Genomic DNA, 15,377 nt, shown 5'->3' on the forward strand with positions numbered 1-15,377 from the left:
TGTTCTCCCTTTTTTTAGTAAGAAGCGATTGTGACATGCACCCTTTCTGTGTTATTTCTTTATCGAGTTTGAGATAAATATATGACACCTCAAAGAACTGAAGCTACTTGGAACTAGGGCTGGTTTTTTCCTCCTGTTTGTACAAGCCTGTCACTGTTGGAGAGGTGGTTGGCTCCAGCAAGGGTCTGGATAATGCTGCAGTACAAACAGAGGTGTAAGTGATGGTAAGAAAATTGAAGTGCGCATTGGCTACAGCTCATGAAATGCTTGTTTGAGGAGAGTTGGAAAGACAGCTGGGAATGCAATGCTTATTTTTAGCACAGGTGGAAATTCCTCTAGGCATTATTCTATTTTAACACTTGCTGATCATCCTCTTGTTTAAAATGTTCCTTCTCAGTAAAGAGCCACTAATTTGGCTAGAAAGGTAAATCATATAAACTAAATGACCACAAAGTGAAAAAATAATGCAGCAAAGTATTCAGTGAAAATGTCAATTAAACAGCTAGTTAATTGATTAATGACTCTTGAATCAATAAATCAATCAGTGTTGGCAGGATTTTGGATTGGGATTTTCATTTAATGAAATCTGTGTGCATATTTCAGCTTCAAATGATCTGAGATTATTTGAGGGCTGAAAAAAAATATTTTTCACTATAAAATTAATTATTTCCGCTTTTTTGTGTTTAGAAACTTGAAAATATGGCCTTGTAAACTTCATACTATTTTTAAAGTAGTCTCATAGTTATTTTGTGCTTGAGTTGGTAATATGGTCATACTTGCAGCAAGAGAGGGAAGCAATTCTGCTTCTCTGGTGGACACTGACCATCAGACTCATTAGATGCTGATCATCACACTCCCTTATGTGCCTTTGGAGCAGCTCCCTGGGCTGAGGTGAGAATACAGACCACACCTCTGTGCCCTGCCTTTCATGGGAAGCAGGTATGAGCCACGGCATGTTGCAGCAGGCAGAGGGAAACAGCCCCACACCTTTTGGTCCAGGTGTGAATTGGCTTGAAAGAAGCCACCGTCACTGTACTGTGCTGTTTGAGAGTTGCAGGAAACTAATCACAATCATATTGCATATCATCTTGTGGCTACTGATCAAAAAGTGATTTTCCCCTCAGTAATGAGCATCCACGCACGTCTCATTATATGCAAGTGGAAGGCTGTTCAATTTTCCATAATTTTGCATCAGTTTTGAACAGTGTATTGATTAGCAGTTCAGTCTGTATCTCTAGGACATATAACTGCCTACCACCACACTGCTGCCATAATTTAACATAATTTTTGCCTTATGTGAGTTTGCAAAAATGTGAATAAATACGAACATGTACAGAGGAAAAAGCAGGACATGCTACCTTAGATTTTTAAGATCATAATCCATGCCATGATGAGGTTATTCAGTGGCTAATCTTTTGTTACTGAACTACTTTTTGAAGTTGTGGTTTAAAGATTAAAAAAACCCAGCCAAAACCAACAAAGAACACAACTAACTCATCAAGAGTCTGAAACTTGCAGCCTCGAAATAATATTTTAATAAAGGGTAGAAAATTGTGACTTGTAGATTAAATTATAATAAGAAACATGGTAGGGTTTGTAAAACTCAGTAACATATTCAAAGCCTAAAATGTTAACAATAAATTCAAATCAAGAGACAGATTTATAGGAAGATTCAGGCATGTGGAGAGGTGCCCAGTATTGGCCTTGTTTTCTTTCTCAATGAGGCCTTTGCTGCACCATTCCAGCAGTGGTCTCGATGGAGAGGGAGCAGTCTGACAGGCCAGGAGGGTGGGAGCTCAGGGGTTGAATCCCTGCTGTCCTCAGTAATTCTTCATGCAGAGTGGACACTGGCAGCAGGCGCTACTGGGGCAACCTGTCTGGCCAGTAATTCATGGCTTGAGGTCACTTCTTTTGGCTGTGGGAACACAGGTTGGGGAAGCTGAAGCTCCATCTCCCCCACCTCTGGTAGCTGTCCTAACTAACCACCAGCTTTGTGGTAACATTTTTTTCTGTGCAGTAGAAGAGAGACTGCCTCGTTCCGCCCTCTTTCACAAGAGCAGCAGGGCATCAATCACTCGGCTTTGTTTTGCACTCTTGACATTGGCAACTGAAGTGCTCCTTTTGGGAAAAGAGCTGAGTGGAGAGCAAAATCTGCTTTCCCGTAGATCAAGAGTGTGATAGAGCTGCAGAGCAGAGGTTTGAACTGTGCCCTGCAGATAACCAGCAGATGCGAGGAGCTGTGTGCGTCAGAAGCAGCCGTGCATGGCAGTGGAGAATTAGTGTTTAAGCACTCAGCAGCCTCAGCTCGGTGTCCAAGGACTACAGAGTGAGTGGTAGTGCAAGCAGCTTTTGTGTGTCAGCCTGACCTCGTGTGAGAGTTTCCCAGGCAGGGAGAGCAGCAGTGGGTGAGCATCGGCTGCTCCCTGGGTATCTGCCTGTGACCCAGAGCTGAACTGAGAGGGCACAGCCAGAAGAAGTGCTCAGGTATTACTGCTGGCTGACCAAGGGCCCTTATGAAAAATTCTTTATTCATATTCTTTAGCTTTCCATTATGTGAAACCAGTTTCATTTAGACAGCGTACATTGTATTTTAACTGTTATTAAGAATAATACAGTTCCTTTGTTTCTACAGATATTGATGAGTGTGCTACTGGGAGGGTTCTCTGTCCACGGTTTAGGCACTGCGTCAATACTTTTGGAAGCTACATTTGCAGGTGTCATAAAGGCTTTGATCTGATGTACATCGGAGGCAAATACCAATGCCATGGTAATAACGAGCTATTTTTTATGTGCACATAATAGAGCTGCATATTCTGAAATGAAATTAATGGTTCAAAGAGGAATGTTTGTTTATTATGGCTGAAACGTTGAAGCAGGGGGTTTTACACTGCATCTGTATTTTAAGAAAGATGGATTATAGAAATAGGTTGTGAAAGAGAAGGCATGTATTTGGTCCACATTCTTGTAACTGGTTCTTGTGTGGAAGCTAGTGGGGAGAGCAGAGCTGATGACCCCAGGAATTCCTTTCCAAAGCCCTTTTTCCTGCAGGATTCACTGTCATTGGCAGTTGTAGGCTTGGGAGCGATGTATGAGCTTGGGCTATACCTGAGCTGTAACACTGGTGTGCTCCATAGCATGCCCCAAGATCCAAGATCAGAAAATGTGCACACCCTCGCTCCTCCCAACCCAGACTGCCCAACTTTCCTTCCCCTGGAGACAGGTGGGGAAGAAGCAGGAGTTGGGAAATAACCTGATGTTGTCTGGACATGAGACTGGAATGCAGCTGGTATATGCCTTTCAACAAAGATATTCCTGGGTCTCTCTGCCTTAGTTTCACAGGGTCTTAACTGGTTATGATTCTTTCACTGAAAAAAGATTGTGTGGAGATAATGAGGCATTGCTTTATGTTTGCTTAAGTATTTTTTTTCAGAGACATTTGTATTCAGAGCACTGGAATTTGGAGATTTTTGCTTGCGTCACTGGCAGTAAATGTGGATATGCCATATGAAAGGTTTCCATCAGTTTCTACTTGATGTAGAAACATCTATACAGATGTTTAATATGGGAAGCATTTTATGAAGAAAAACCAGTTTAATATCTGTGTGATTAAGAACATGCATGTTCCTAGACTCAGTTTTTTTCTTATTCTGTCACCTGTAAGAAGTGGCTGTTAAAATTGTGATCTTAATGATCTCAACTGCAGTCCAGCAATGGCATGTCTGAAGCTGATGCTAAGGTATAAGCTGAGCAACACCAAAGTTGCCCAGTAGTCCCCATTTACCCTAATGGTTGGATCACCACATTGATTTGTGACTATTTTCCTTTTCCCACTGGCAAAAGTTTTATTATTTTTTTACATAATCAAAATAGTAATAATGTTTGGGGTTTTTTTGCAGGGATTAGCAGAAAGTCAGGTTTCTTTGAAGCAAATGATTTTTTTAATGTAAATTTTCTGTTGCAGATATAGATGAATGTTCCCTTGGCCACCATCAGTGTGGTAGTTTTTCACACTGCTACAACGTTCCAGGATCCTACAAATGCAAGTGTAAAGAAGGGTACAGAGACAATGGAACAAACTGCATACGTATGTAATGCTCCTTTTAAAATAGAGATTCTGAAAGCTTGTGTCCCATTTTGTAAACTTTAAGGTACAGCACTATCGGTCTGAGTTTCTCTTAACTGTTTTTAATACTAAATAGGGGGCTGGGGAATGTAGTTGGAGTTTTCTAGGTCTTAGCATGCCTTGGTAAAAATATCTTTCCCTGAGACATTTTCATAATTAGAAGGAAATTCACCTCTCCCTATTCACAGCTTGATTCTAGAGATTGCATCAGGATGAGAACAACTGAGTAAGCAGGGTAGGTCTGATCAAACAGTGCATTATTACTCATACCCTGTTGTTATGTACACTCCACAACTGGCCCATTTCAGCTGTTCACCCCCTCCACACCCTGCTGCTTCCCAGATGTGAACAGAGGCAGGAGGGAAGATTTCTCTGGAATGATTTGCTGTTGGAAAATTCCCTTGGCCACCTTTCTCTTGGGAGAAGCAGCCACCCCCTTGGTACAGAATAGCCTGTTGGAGCTCCCCCTTATTTGACGTCCCACAGGACTGTGCAGCTCTGTGACATCTGCTGGATCTTTTCGATCCTGCATTCCTTTGTGGGATCTGGTCCTTGGTGACTCGCTGATCTCTTCAAAGAGCACTACCACTTTTTCCCTTTGCCTGTAGCTGTCATGGTAAAAGGTGTTCTTTCACATCCTGAGTGCTTGCAATTATGTGTGGGCACATTTCATGTGTGTTACTGGGACATAGTCCTAAGGGGCATTTTATATTTTAATATACTATAAATGTCAAAACTGCAGGGTGTTCAAAGGGATAGTAATAAACAAGTGGCCAGAGGGAAAACTTCTTTACCTGCTATCATCAAACAATTCACTGTTTAACAAACAGTAGTTCTTCATTTTAACTGTGTGTTATACTTGAAATGCTGGTACACAAAATGTGTGAGTAGAGTTCTTACTGAGCCTTTTAAGGTCTCCAGTGAGATACAAAAGGCTTATTAACAAATAGAAAATAACAGAACAGATACTCTTGTGTTTCATGTCTGCAGAAACTCTCCTTGTGAGACCAAGTTAAAATTTGTTGTCCTTTCTTTATGAAACACTGGAGGAGATGGTATTGTGGGTGCTGTCACTGTGGTGGAAGTGGTGCTCAGTCCACCACCTCATTTTTGTGAAGGCTGAAAAATGTCATTTACTTAGTTTCCTGGTGTTTAGCAAAGGTAAAGATCTAAATGAAGGCTGACTTAGGTGCAATCTCTAAAATTATTACTGCTTATTGACAAGGAGAAATGTTTAGATGGAGAGGTCTGCAAGAATTTTCTTAAGCCAAAGGTATCTGCTCGTCTCTGATCAAAATGGTTTTAACATTGGGGTCTTCCTAAACTTGCTGCCATTCCTGATTATGAACCACAGAATCACCAGGTAGGAAGAGACCTTCCGGACCACCGAGTCCAACCCATGCCCTAACACCACCTCAACTAAACCATGGCACTGAGTGCCACATCCAGTCTTTTTTTAAACGCATCCAGGGATGGTGACTCCACCACCTCCCTGGGCAGAGGATTCCAGAACTTTATCACTCTTTCAGTAAAAAACTTGGTCCTAAACTCGAACTTGTCTAGTTGAGAGGGCTGCTTAACCCATGGCTTCCTGCCCATGCTTTTTTAACCAGCAGTGCTTTTGAGTAAGTTTTGCCAACTCTGAAAGAGACTTGATTCTTGGGAGGAGGTGGGATGGAAGTGTCTTGGCCTTCAGTCATTCTAAATTATCTCTAAACTGCTGCAATGCTAAGTACCCCCTAAAGGGATGTGATAATTTAGCAGCACTGGTGCTAAAGCATATTGCTAACCAAAGGAAACTTTCAGTGGAAGAAAAGTTATTTCATCCAAGTCTCTCTGTGTCATAATGAAATAGATTGTTAAGTTCCTGGGATGAGAAGCTGAGATGTCCATTTTGGTCCCATTTTGATTCTCTTTCCCATTTTTCCTGTTGTTGTGATTGAAACACCTGGCCCATATCAGATATTCAAGGCAATTGCACTCTCCCTGAGGGAGGCAGTGGTATAACGAGTAGGATTGTTGATGTTGGAGGCACAACCCCTCAGACCATCACATGTACCTGCTTTTGTTACAGAAAGGCCAGTGACCAGGCCAACAGCTTGGCCGACACCCCGGCTGACAGTTCATCCTACCCCTGGGCCAGCAACTCGTCCTACGCCTGGGGCAACTCAACCTGCACCCAGGACAACAACTCGACTGACACCCAAGCCAACCACGAGATACATGCCAGTGACAACAAGGCCAGTCACGACACCAGTGACAGAGCCTCCAACACCGCCTCAGCCTACAACAGTAAGACCTACACTACCACCACAAAGAACTCCTCTGGTAACAACTGAAGAGCCTTCACATGTTCCCATTGAAACTACATCTTCCCCAGGAGTTATAGATGACAACAGGATCCAGCCAGATCCTCAGAAACCCCGAGGAGATGTGTTCAGTAAGTAATTTTCCATATGCTTTCGTTTATCAAAGCTGTAGATGGAGTGACGTGGAAGCATGCACAATACTGTTTGGATTTTTTGGAACACTATACCATTGAGAACAGAGAAACCAAACTGAAAATGGTCATATGGTAAAGCTGCACAAATAGTTGATTTTATTAAGAAAAATTTGGGAAGAGAGTTCTGAATCAATTAATCAAAAAATGTGTTTATCTTTTCCCCCCTGAAATTATGGAGTATATTGTCCCATAGAAGTACTTAATTATGCTTTCAGATGGAGGTTTTAGGGAAATGGGAGACATTTTATTGAAAAGTATTGAAGTTCAACATAACTCATAAAGTGGTTGGATTCAAATTCAGAGAGTTGAGAGTCACTCTTAAATAAAGTATTACCATAGCTTTAAGAATGGTAAAGAAATGGGATCATGTCTGATTACCTAAAGACTTCTATGTGACCTATTTTGTATGGGTTCGAATAGTCTCAGATGTTCATGACTAAACAATGGGAAAAATGCACAAAAATAGCAGGGAGACTAATCCCTGTGGAAAGGGATACATGAAAAGCTGAAGATAGGAAAGATTCTCATAGCATGAACACATGTAATTTTAAGAGCTCCTCTGAAATCTACAGCACCATTGTGCCAGCTTTAGTGCATACCACAGGAGACATTACTGGCACTTACAGAGCTGTGCATGTCTGCCAAGAAATACTCAACACCCGATTTCATCTTTAGTTCTGCAGCTAATTTTAGAGACGGGGAGGGTGTTGGATCAGCTCTTCAGCTTGTTGTACAATAAAGCTGCTGAAGCAATGTAGTAGGAGGAAAAGTTTGCTGTCTCAGAGCAGGTGCACAAGTAATGTGGGAGTTTTTTTCTGGTTGCTTTGGCATCTGTGTGGTAATTTCTTGGGCTTTGTTGTTGTAGGTCATTACTCAGTGAAATATTTTGTTCCTCGTAAAAGAGTTTTCCCTGTGACATTTTATCTGTTGTAGACAGATAAATTGAAAATGGAGAGAGAAGCTGACAAATGTTAGAAGCCAAATCCTGGTACTGCTTAGCAGAGTGTACTTTTGGCTTCGTATTCAAAATATAGAAATAAGTGAAATTTTAAAAGGAAATACAATAAAGACTTACAAAGCTTAATATAGTGGGAACCAACAGTTAAAAATAACGTTTTGTGGACATTATTGTAGACTCCAGCATTGTGCTTCCCAGGTGTCTCATGTTGCAAGTGTTCTCTGGAATTCTAAAGCAGAGGGATAGTTTTCAGCTACTTTCATGAAGTCATAACAATCCTTTGTGTAAAGCTTGTTATTTACAGTTAGTCTTTCTGTATTGTCCCTAGAGGCTAGATTTTGAAGCTAATGCTTTCAATACATATGCTTCAGATATAGGAGTTTGGAAAATAGGAAAGTAAATGCCTTTTAAGTTTGGCTTGGTCTGAGTGCAGCTTACATTACGGTACATATAACAAACACAGGATCTTTGCAAAGTGGTTATCAACTATTGGTTTAGGTCAGCTGCCACCCTCTGAGGTTTGTCATGTCCATACATAGCTTCAAAGGCTTCAGTGCCCAGCACAGCAGGACTGAAATGGGTCAAACACCAGCAGCTGTTCCTGGGTAGGTAATACAGGAACAGAGAGTCCTCAGATCAAGTCAACAGATGTCTGTCTTCAATCCCATATAACTTTTTTTGATTCCCTGCAAGGGACATACTTGATATACATATGTGTGTGACATAACTCTGTGACTGAAAACATACTCCACTTGTGCTCCAGATGATGCTAGTAGTGTGATCCTTCATGGAGCTGGTGTCTGTTTTTTCCTCTCTCTTATCTTTTTCTTTCCTTTCCACTCTGCTTCCTGCTCTTTCTCCCTTTCTCTTCTGGGCACTTTGGAAGTATCATCTAGGTAGTGGTCACTGGAGTCCTCTCCTACCTTCTGTTTGTCTTGAAGCATTTGTGTAGGGGGTGCAAAAAGCATTTGTTAAGGATTTGAAATGTACAGTAGAGTGCAAAACAGTTCTGTTTCAGAAGAATGTGCTACTTTCTCAAAGAAAGCATTGCTTGTAGAGTAAGGTGTTCCTTCACCTGTTGAATCCTGTTACTGTAGGAGTTTGTGGGGAAGAGAAGTTACATCTCCTCATGTGGGACATACAGAAAAGCAGGTAGAAAAGTTATAGCCACGTACATTACCACATGTAGGATGCACAGAGCATGGCTCTGCCTCTCCTCAGTACTGCCCTTGTAAGGATAATGCAGGGATACCTGAACATCCCCAGATGCCATCACTCCAGGGGTTCAGCAGCGTGGGAGCGTTACGCCGGGTGCTGCATTCCTGGGCATTAGCAGGGCTGCAGACCCAGCTGCATGAGTGCTCTTGGCTTGTGGCAAATGCGAAGTGCGTTAGCTGGAACACCTTTCACGTTCGCTTACGGATGGAGTGTGCCGGGTGGGTTGAGCTTCGGGTTCCTGCTGGCCAGTCCTGTCGGAAAGCAGTGCCTGGTTCTGTTTGGCTGCAGCTGCTCAGTGTGAAGCACTGCAAGCTCAGGACGGCAGTGCTCCCACTGAGTGTAAGCCAGTGCCTCTCCAAAATCATTCCTCACAGCCAGACACAATGTTAACAACCATGGTGTTAAGACAATACAGGATTTCAAACTGGAATGACTAGTAACATTTAGCTAACCTTTGAATTGCTTCTTAGCTGCTATTTGGATGTGCCAAACCCTCCCCCACTGCCAAAAACATTTGTGGATTTTTCACTTGCTTCTATATTTCCTCAGGGAAAGGGAGTTTTGAACTATTTCCTTCATCTTCTTTAAAGCTGTTTCAGTTTTAGTCTCACCTACATCAGACATCTTTGCAATATTCCTGGGTTGTGGATATGAGGTAATTTTGTTTGGCTTGTACTGAGCTTCTTTAGGTTCATTTCTCCACACCAACTGCTTCTCCAGTCGAGGCAGCAAAGAAGCCATTTCTCAGAAATTTGCACTGTGGTCCCCATATGCCTGCCTGGAAAGAGAAGAAAAAGCTTTGATCTTTCTGCCTTTGTTTCCCACTGGAGAATACAGGCAGCAATTAATAGTCTTGTAACTCTTTATTTTCTTGAAAAACAGAGGAGAAAGTCGATGTTAGATCCCCATAGGTCATGAAGTAGGATTTAACTTCAGTTTTGTGAAGTCTTCAGAAGAATTTGTGTCATCTTAGGTGGCTACTTCCTCCTGTGTCTCCAAGGGTTGTTGTATTCCCAAGAGTCACGAAAGGTAGTGTTTTATCACAGGGATGGGCAAAACCCAGCACAGAGAGCATTGTACCCAGCAACCACTGGCAGTTCTGGCCTCCCAGCCATTAGCATCTGCTGAAGACCTCAGTATTTAAAGTTGTGTTTCCAGCTAGGTTATCTTGTGATGCATGGACATTTCCCTTCCTTTTTTTCCCATGGAGCTCTGAAGCCTTAGCCAGGCTTGGAGGAAGCAGCACTGTTTTGCTCTGCCATTGAATAGCTGCTGCTTCTGTCAGGCAATCTGTGGCAAAGGGGCCAGTGGCTACTGTGCAGTGATAGCTGTCCTAGTGTTCCAGACCAAATCCTGCAAATCCTGGTGCTCTAGGATTGGTCCATATCAGGAGAGGAAACGTGCTGGGGCAAATGTACTTTTTTCTGCAAGCATTTTTCGAATTCTATTTTTTTGTTAGTTAACCTTTTCCTGGGCTACCCTTGGTGACTCCTTGCTCCCTATCTGCTCCCTTTGTTGTTATTTGACCTGCTGTTCCACACACTGAGTAAACTTGACCTCACTTTAGAGCTCTCTTGAATGTGCTGCTCAACTTGAAATGAGCTGAGGACCAGAGAAATTGCTCTGTTCAGGAGTAATGAAGAGCACAAATGATAGAAATGCTGATAATGTTATTTAAATACCTTCACAACTTTTGAAAAGTATTGGGTTGTTGCTTTGCTTTAGGTGCTTTACCCCTTTTCTAAAAATGCCTGCAGTGACTTTGGGGTGCTGCTTTCTTAGAGAACAAAAAAATTAGTATTTTTTAAAAATGGAATTCCTACACTTGGCCTTTGAACCACTTAGTCAGATGCAGACACTGGAATCTGGCAAGGATAATCTTCTCCTGATATGGATATGGGGGGAATGGCAATGAGAGAGGAATGCAGTGATAGCTTAATATTTAACTGTTTCAGGACTGATACAAACTACAGTGAAGTACGGAGGAATCTGGTCTAGTTGTAAGTCTCTAACAAATAGAATAAACTTGTCAATGAGACTATGAATTTCTGCTGCTGTTGGGATTTGAATAAGCACTGAAAGCATAAACCTAAAGCATAATACTAGATATCAGGAGAGCAAGAACAAACCCCCTTATCTGTATTAGAAGACAGTACAGCAGTTTTCCTTCTTAGCCCTTAGTGGAGCCAAAAAAGTTGGAATTAGGAAATGTTTCTCATAACAGCTATTAAAAATGTAAAGATTGGATTAAAACTTGTTTCTTTCTTTTCTTCCTTTCAGTGACTGCAAAGTCCTCAGTGCTGTAAGTGCAGTTTTGTGATGCTTGAAGCTGTTGAAAAAAGGGAAATAACAAAAGCAAAGAATGGAGGGTTTGTTATTCCTTGATATAATTAGAGTAGCATTATTTTACAACAGCATTTCATTTGTCTTCACTGTTCTGGCACCTTTTAAAATGTATTTGTCTTTGTATTTAAGCATTTAAGAGAGGCACTTTGTTCCTGTTGATACTCTGGAGTTCAATCATGAAACCTAGGAGTCTTGCAAGTCTCACCCTCAATCAATCTTCCAGCAAGTTTTGTCCCTGAATCTGATATGCAAGCTTCTGTACACTCCTTGTTTTACCTATGTTTCCCTGAAACTCAGCTGTCACTCTGCACCTCCTGAATGGATGTTCATAGAAAAGCAGGCAGGTTACTTTGCAGAAAACTTTCTGCGAAGATAAATACCAAGATGCTTGATTTCAGTAAAACTTAATGAGCCTTGTAACTGCCTTTGAAATGCAGGATTGGACTTCAGAGTGGTGGCATGCTGACACTGTTGTGTCTCCCCTCATATGTAGATAGTGCTGGAGAGGGTGGCACAGAAAGCCCTTCCTGAAATAATTCTTACTGCAGAATTTGAATTTGTAGAATTATAAGAAACCTGTCCTGGACACTGTGGGTGTCCAAAGGGAAGGGTGAAATGCACCTCTCTGTTGCCTCTTCTTTTTAGCCCGGCATATATCAGAATCTTCCCTGGAGGAAAACAGGACTTACTCTTGTTTTCTCAGTCCAGTTGACCTCTGGACTACCCTTACTTTTAGCTGTTTTCTACTAGTTCTGTGTGAGATCTCATCACTTGCGGGAGATTTTTGGAAGTGGGATTTAACAGCTTTCAGTCATAATTACTCAGTCAAAAAATCTTTGTCCTTTTTTTGTTGTTGTTGTTGTTAGCAAATGGGAAGATTAGTCATGATCATTGTGTGGAATGGAATTGTACTTACAGTGCAAAACCAGTGTTTTCTGTAAGCCAGAGAACTGCATTATTAATAGTAATAACAATTACTAATAACATGAAATTGCACTCCGTGTTTTGGTTTGTAACACCAAAACAAATATTCTGTTTATTGCAAACTAGCTGATATATATACATGCACTTTCTTATACTCCCAAACTCAGCAATTAGCAAGTAAATAAAAAAAAAGCTGTATTGTTTTCCCGAAGGTTAAAAAAGCTGGAAAGTAATCACTCTTACTTAATATTTAGTAATCACAGTTGTGATATTTTCCCCCAGATTTGTCCATCTATGAAGAGGTTAGCTCATGAACTTTGAGAATATGGTAGTGTTGATGTATTGGCTCACTCAGAGCTTATAAAATTCTCCAAGAAAAAGAAGCCAAGTTTCTATTTAACAAGCTTTATCAAACCATTGAAGTTAAGTGAAAAGCACACTGATACACTATATAAAGTACACAGAAAGGGTTTGGAAAGCTTGCAGAAAATAAGTGTGCCAAGTACTTTCTCCCACGATCTCCACTCGACATACTGGTTGTCATGGCAGAAAGAAGTGTACATGTGGGTCATATTTAGAGTCCTGCATCACTTATGGTAACCCTTGTTTCAAATTGAGTGCACATTCCTGTAATTAGGTCCAAGGACTGAAGTGACTGTATTAGAGCACTGCAACACATTCTTCTAGAAGTTCATAAAAAAAGTGTTTGGAAAGGACTCTGGGGGAATTTTTGAAAAAATATTTTTGCAGAGCTTTGATTACAGGCAGACACATCAACTTGAATTTGGAGAATGCTTGTATGTGCACACAGACGTAACTCAGGTTTGTAGAAAACAGCATCGCATTAGAAATGGTACTTAAGGAAGTAAACGGAAGTAGTTTACAAAATAAATTCCCAGTATTTTTTGCAGTATTTTCCATAAACAAGGATTATGACAGACTGGGAAGAGGGTGCACAAGACATGTACCTTAAAACTGTGACCCCTGAGTATCCTACAAATCTTAGAGCATGGCAGTGGGTTCCCTTCATGCTCTTTGCCACAGTGCTCATTCAGAACCTTCCTGTGAGCCTGTGGTCCGAGCCTTTGGTCCCTGCCCTGCTGCGCTCAGCAGTTCTGAAGCGAATTGCGGACTTGCTCTCCATAGCACAGAAAACAAACAGTATGTTCTTCCCTTGGCACAGTCTGAGGTGAGGGAAGGCAAGGTGGTGGTCCCTGGGCGTGCAGCAGCATAGATAGAGCTCCTAGGGAAGAGTGGTACACTGCTGGCAGGGATTAAGGGTGAGTGATGTCTTTATGAGACTGAATATAACATTTGTGTGTAGATGTACTGCAAGGCAATTATTGGCCTAGGTTGTGTGGACTGTGCACATTTGTAAGGTTTCTTTCATGTTAAATCTCAAAGTTTCTAGTCACGTGGGCAAAATAGCCCAGATAAAACAAAGCAGCAAAAATATTATTTACAGTCAAGGTATTTTTAAAAATTAACAGTCCTCTAATACCCAAGTCAGCTGTAAGCCTGAAGCTGTTGTGAGCATTAATATCCTAGACTGCAAATAGACATAGTCTAAAATCTGCAAAGGATTAAAAAGAAAGAGGAAACAAAAAAAGGGAGACTTAATGATTCAAATAATGACTATTATATTTATGAGTTCATCAGTTTCCTACAGATTTTGAGCTTTTTAAGTATTTGATTTTATTGTACAAAATTTTTATTCAAGATCCCTAGCCTAGAATAGTATTTTAAAAATACATTAGAATTTGCTTATTTTGTCCCAATTTCAACATTTTTTCTTTTCCGTATTCTGGCTTTAGAGGAGCTCTTGCAGCAGTGCTATTTTCATGTTGTCCTAGTGCAAAAGAAGTTCCTTCTTAACCTTTGATTTGATTTTCTGAAGACAACAGTCCTTCCAGTCATCTTAATTCTTCTTGTTCTCACTTGCCCCTGAAGTCAGACATTAATAGTTATTTTTGCACTGCAAATGGAAAACATGTCAAGTTTTTAATAGATAAGGCCCTTACAAATACCTTGGGTGTCAGAGGTGCCTATTAAATCTAAGGACATGTCTGAAACACATTACTACTATTATGAATTATGCATTAGACCTGCCTCTAAATGAGGAATTTTCCAAGACAGCTCTATTCAGTGTAATCTGTTTATCTCTAGCTGACACCTGTCCATCAGGCAAGAAATCTGCATGAGATGTACACAGACTGGCACAGCATCTTCAGAAATATGTGGGAGTCTTTGTAGCCACCTGACTTCGGCAGCCATCACTCCCACAAAGACCTCATACATTTCAGGTTGTCCTGGATGCTGAATGTCTAATAACCTCTGGGCTTCTTAATCACCAAGAGCTGTTCATTCTCCTTGCAGCTGGGAAGAGCAGCTGAAGGACTGGCTGTGCTGCTGGAAAGCAAAAAGTGTAATTACAGTTGAATTCCAGCTTCCACTAGAGCTCCTCCTTCTCAACTCTCAGTACAGCCCTGATAATTGTTTGGGGAGCTCTGATCCTTTGCAGATAGATGGATGTACCTTCAGCTGTAGTTCAAAGGTTAAGTGCACGCGGGGCCTCTTCCAAGTACTGCTGCCTCCTGTCGAGGTTCTCCTATAAACGTCGGTGGAAGGGTTGAGTGAGGACTTTCATGTGGCTTTGTTTAATTGAGAAACCACTGTCTCTGAAAACACATTTGGAGAGCAATAGTGTGCTTCAAGGATAAAGCTTTCCCCCCGGTTAAAAAGGAGCTTTCATTCAGAGGGCCTTTAGGAGATTTGGAATTACCTTTTATAGTGCTTAGGTAAATGTTGCAACACAAATCATAAATAACGTAGGCATAAAGTTTATGAGTCTTTGTGTCAAATATAATTAAATGTATTGAAATCTCCAGGAAAAGCACAATGCCCAGAGCTGCTCTGCTGGTTTTTGTTAAAGATAAAGCTAGTTAGTGACCTACTTCCTTATCTCATTCATTTTTTCTCACAGTTCCACGCCAGCCTGGAGTGAGCAATAATCTGTTTGAAATACTTGAAATTGAAAGAGGGATTACAGCTGATGAATTTGAAGCAAATGATGACCCAGGTAAAGACCATGTCTCCTATGCAGGACCTAGGGTTTATGATTATTTTGAGATTTCTTGGGGGTTTATACATTTTTCAGGGCTCCTACATCTTAAGCACCTCTTTTAAACTGCTTTATAAAACCAACCCCTTGCCTATGAAAACCTTTCTACTTTTATATCTTAAAAAAATTAGCACAAAAATAGTGTGCATTGTTAATAAATACAAGGGTCCTTTTTATTGTTTTA

General features: G+C 41.0%; 1 protein-coding gene across 4 annotated transcripts in view; it reads left to right on the forward strand.

Moving 5' to 3' along the window:
* NPNT (nephronectin) overlaps window positions 1-15,377 on the forward strand; it is a 48,588-nt gene that overhangs the window by 25,815 nt on the left and 7,396 nt on the right. For 3 of the 4 annotated variants that reach the window (XM_048304599.1, XM_048304596.1, XM_048304597.1), the window contains 4 exons: window positions 2,633-2,767; window positions 3,962-4,084; window positions 6,198-6,563; window positions 15,056-15,151. In XM_048304599.1, coding sequence (XP_048160556.1) covers window positions 2,633-2,767; window positions 3,962-4,084; window positions 6,198-6,563; window positions 15,056-15,151 — 720 coding nt within the window. The remainder of the gene's footprint in view (window positions 1-2,632; window positions 2,768-3,961; window positions 4,085-6,197; window positions 6,564-15,055; window positions 15,152-15,377) is intronic. The other variant, XM_048304598.1, reaches the window with a different exon arrangement.

Source organism: Corvus hawaiiensis, chromosome 5 (genome assembly GCF_020740725.1).
Source record: "Corvus hawaiiensis isolate bCorHaw1 chromosome 5, bCorHaw1.pri.cur, whole genome shotgun sequence".
Taxonomy (NCBI): domain Eukaryota; kingdom Metazoa; phylum Chordata; class Aves; order Passeriformes; family Corvidae; genus Corvus; species Corvus hawaiiensis.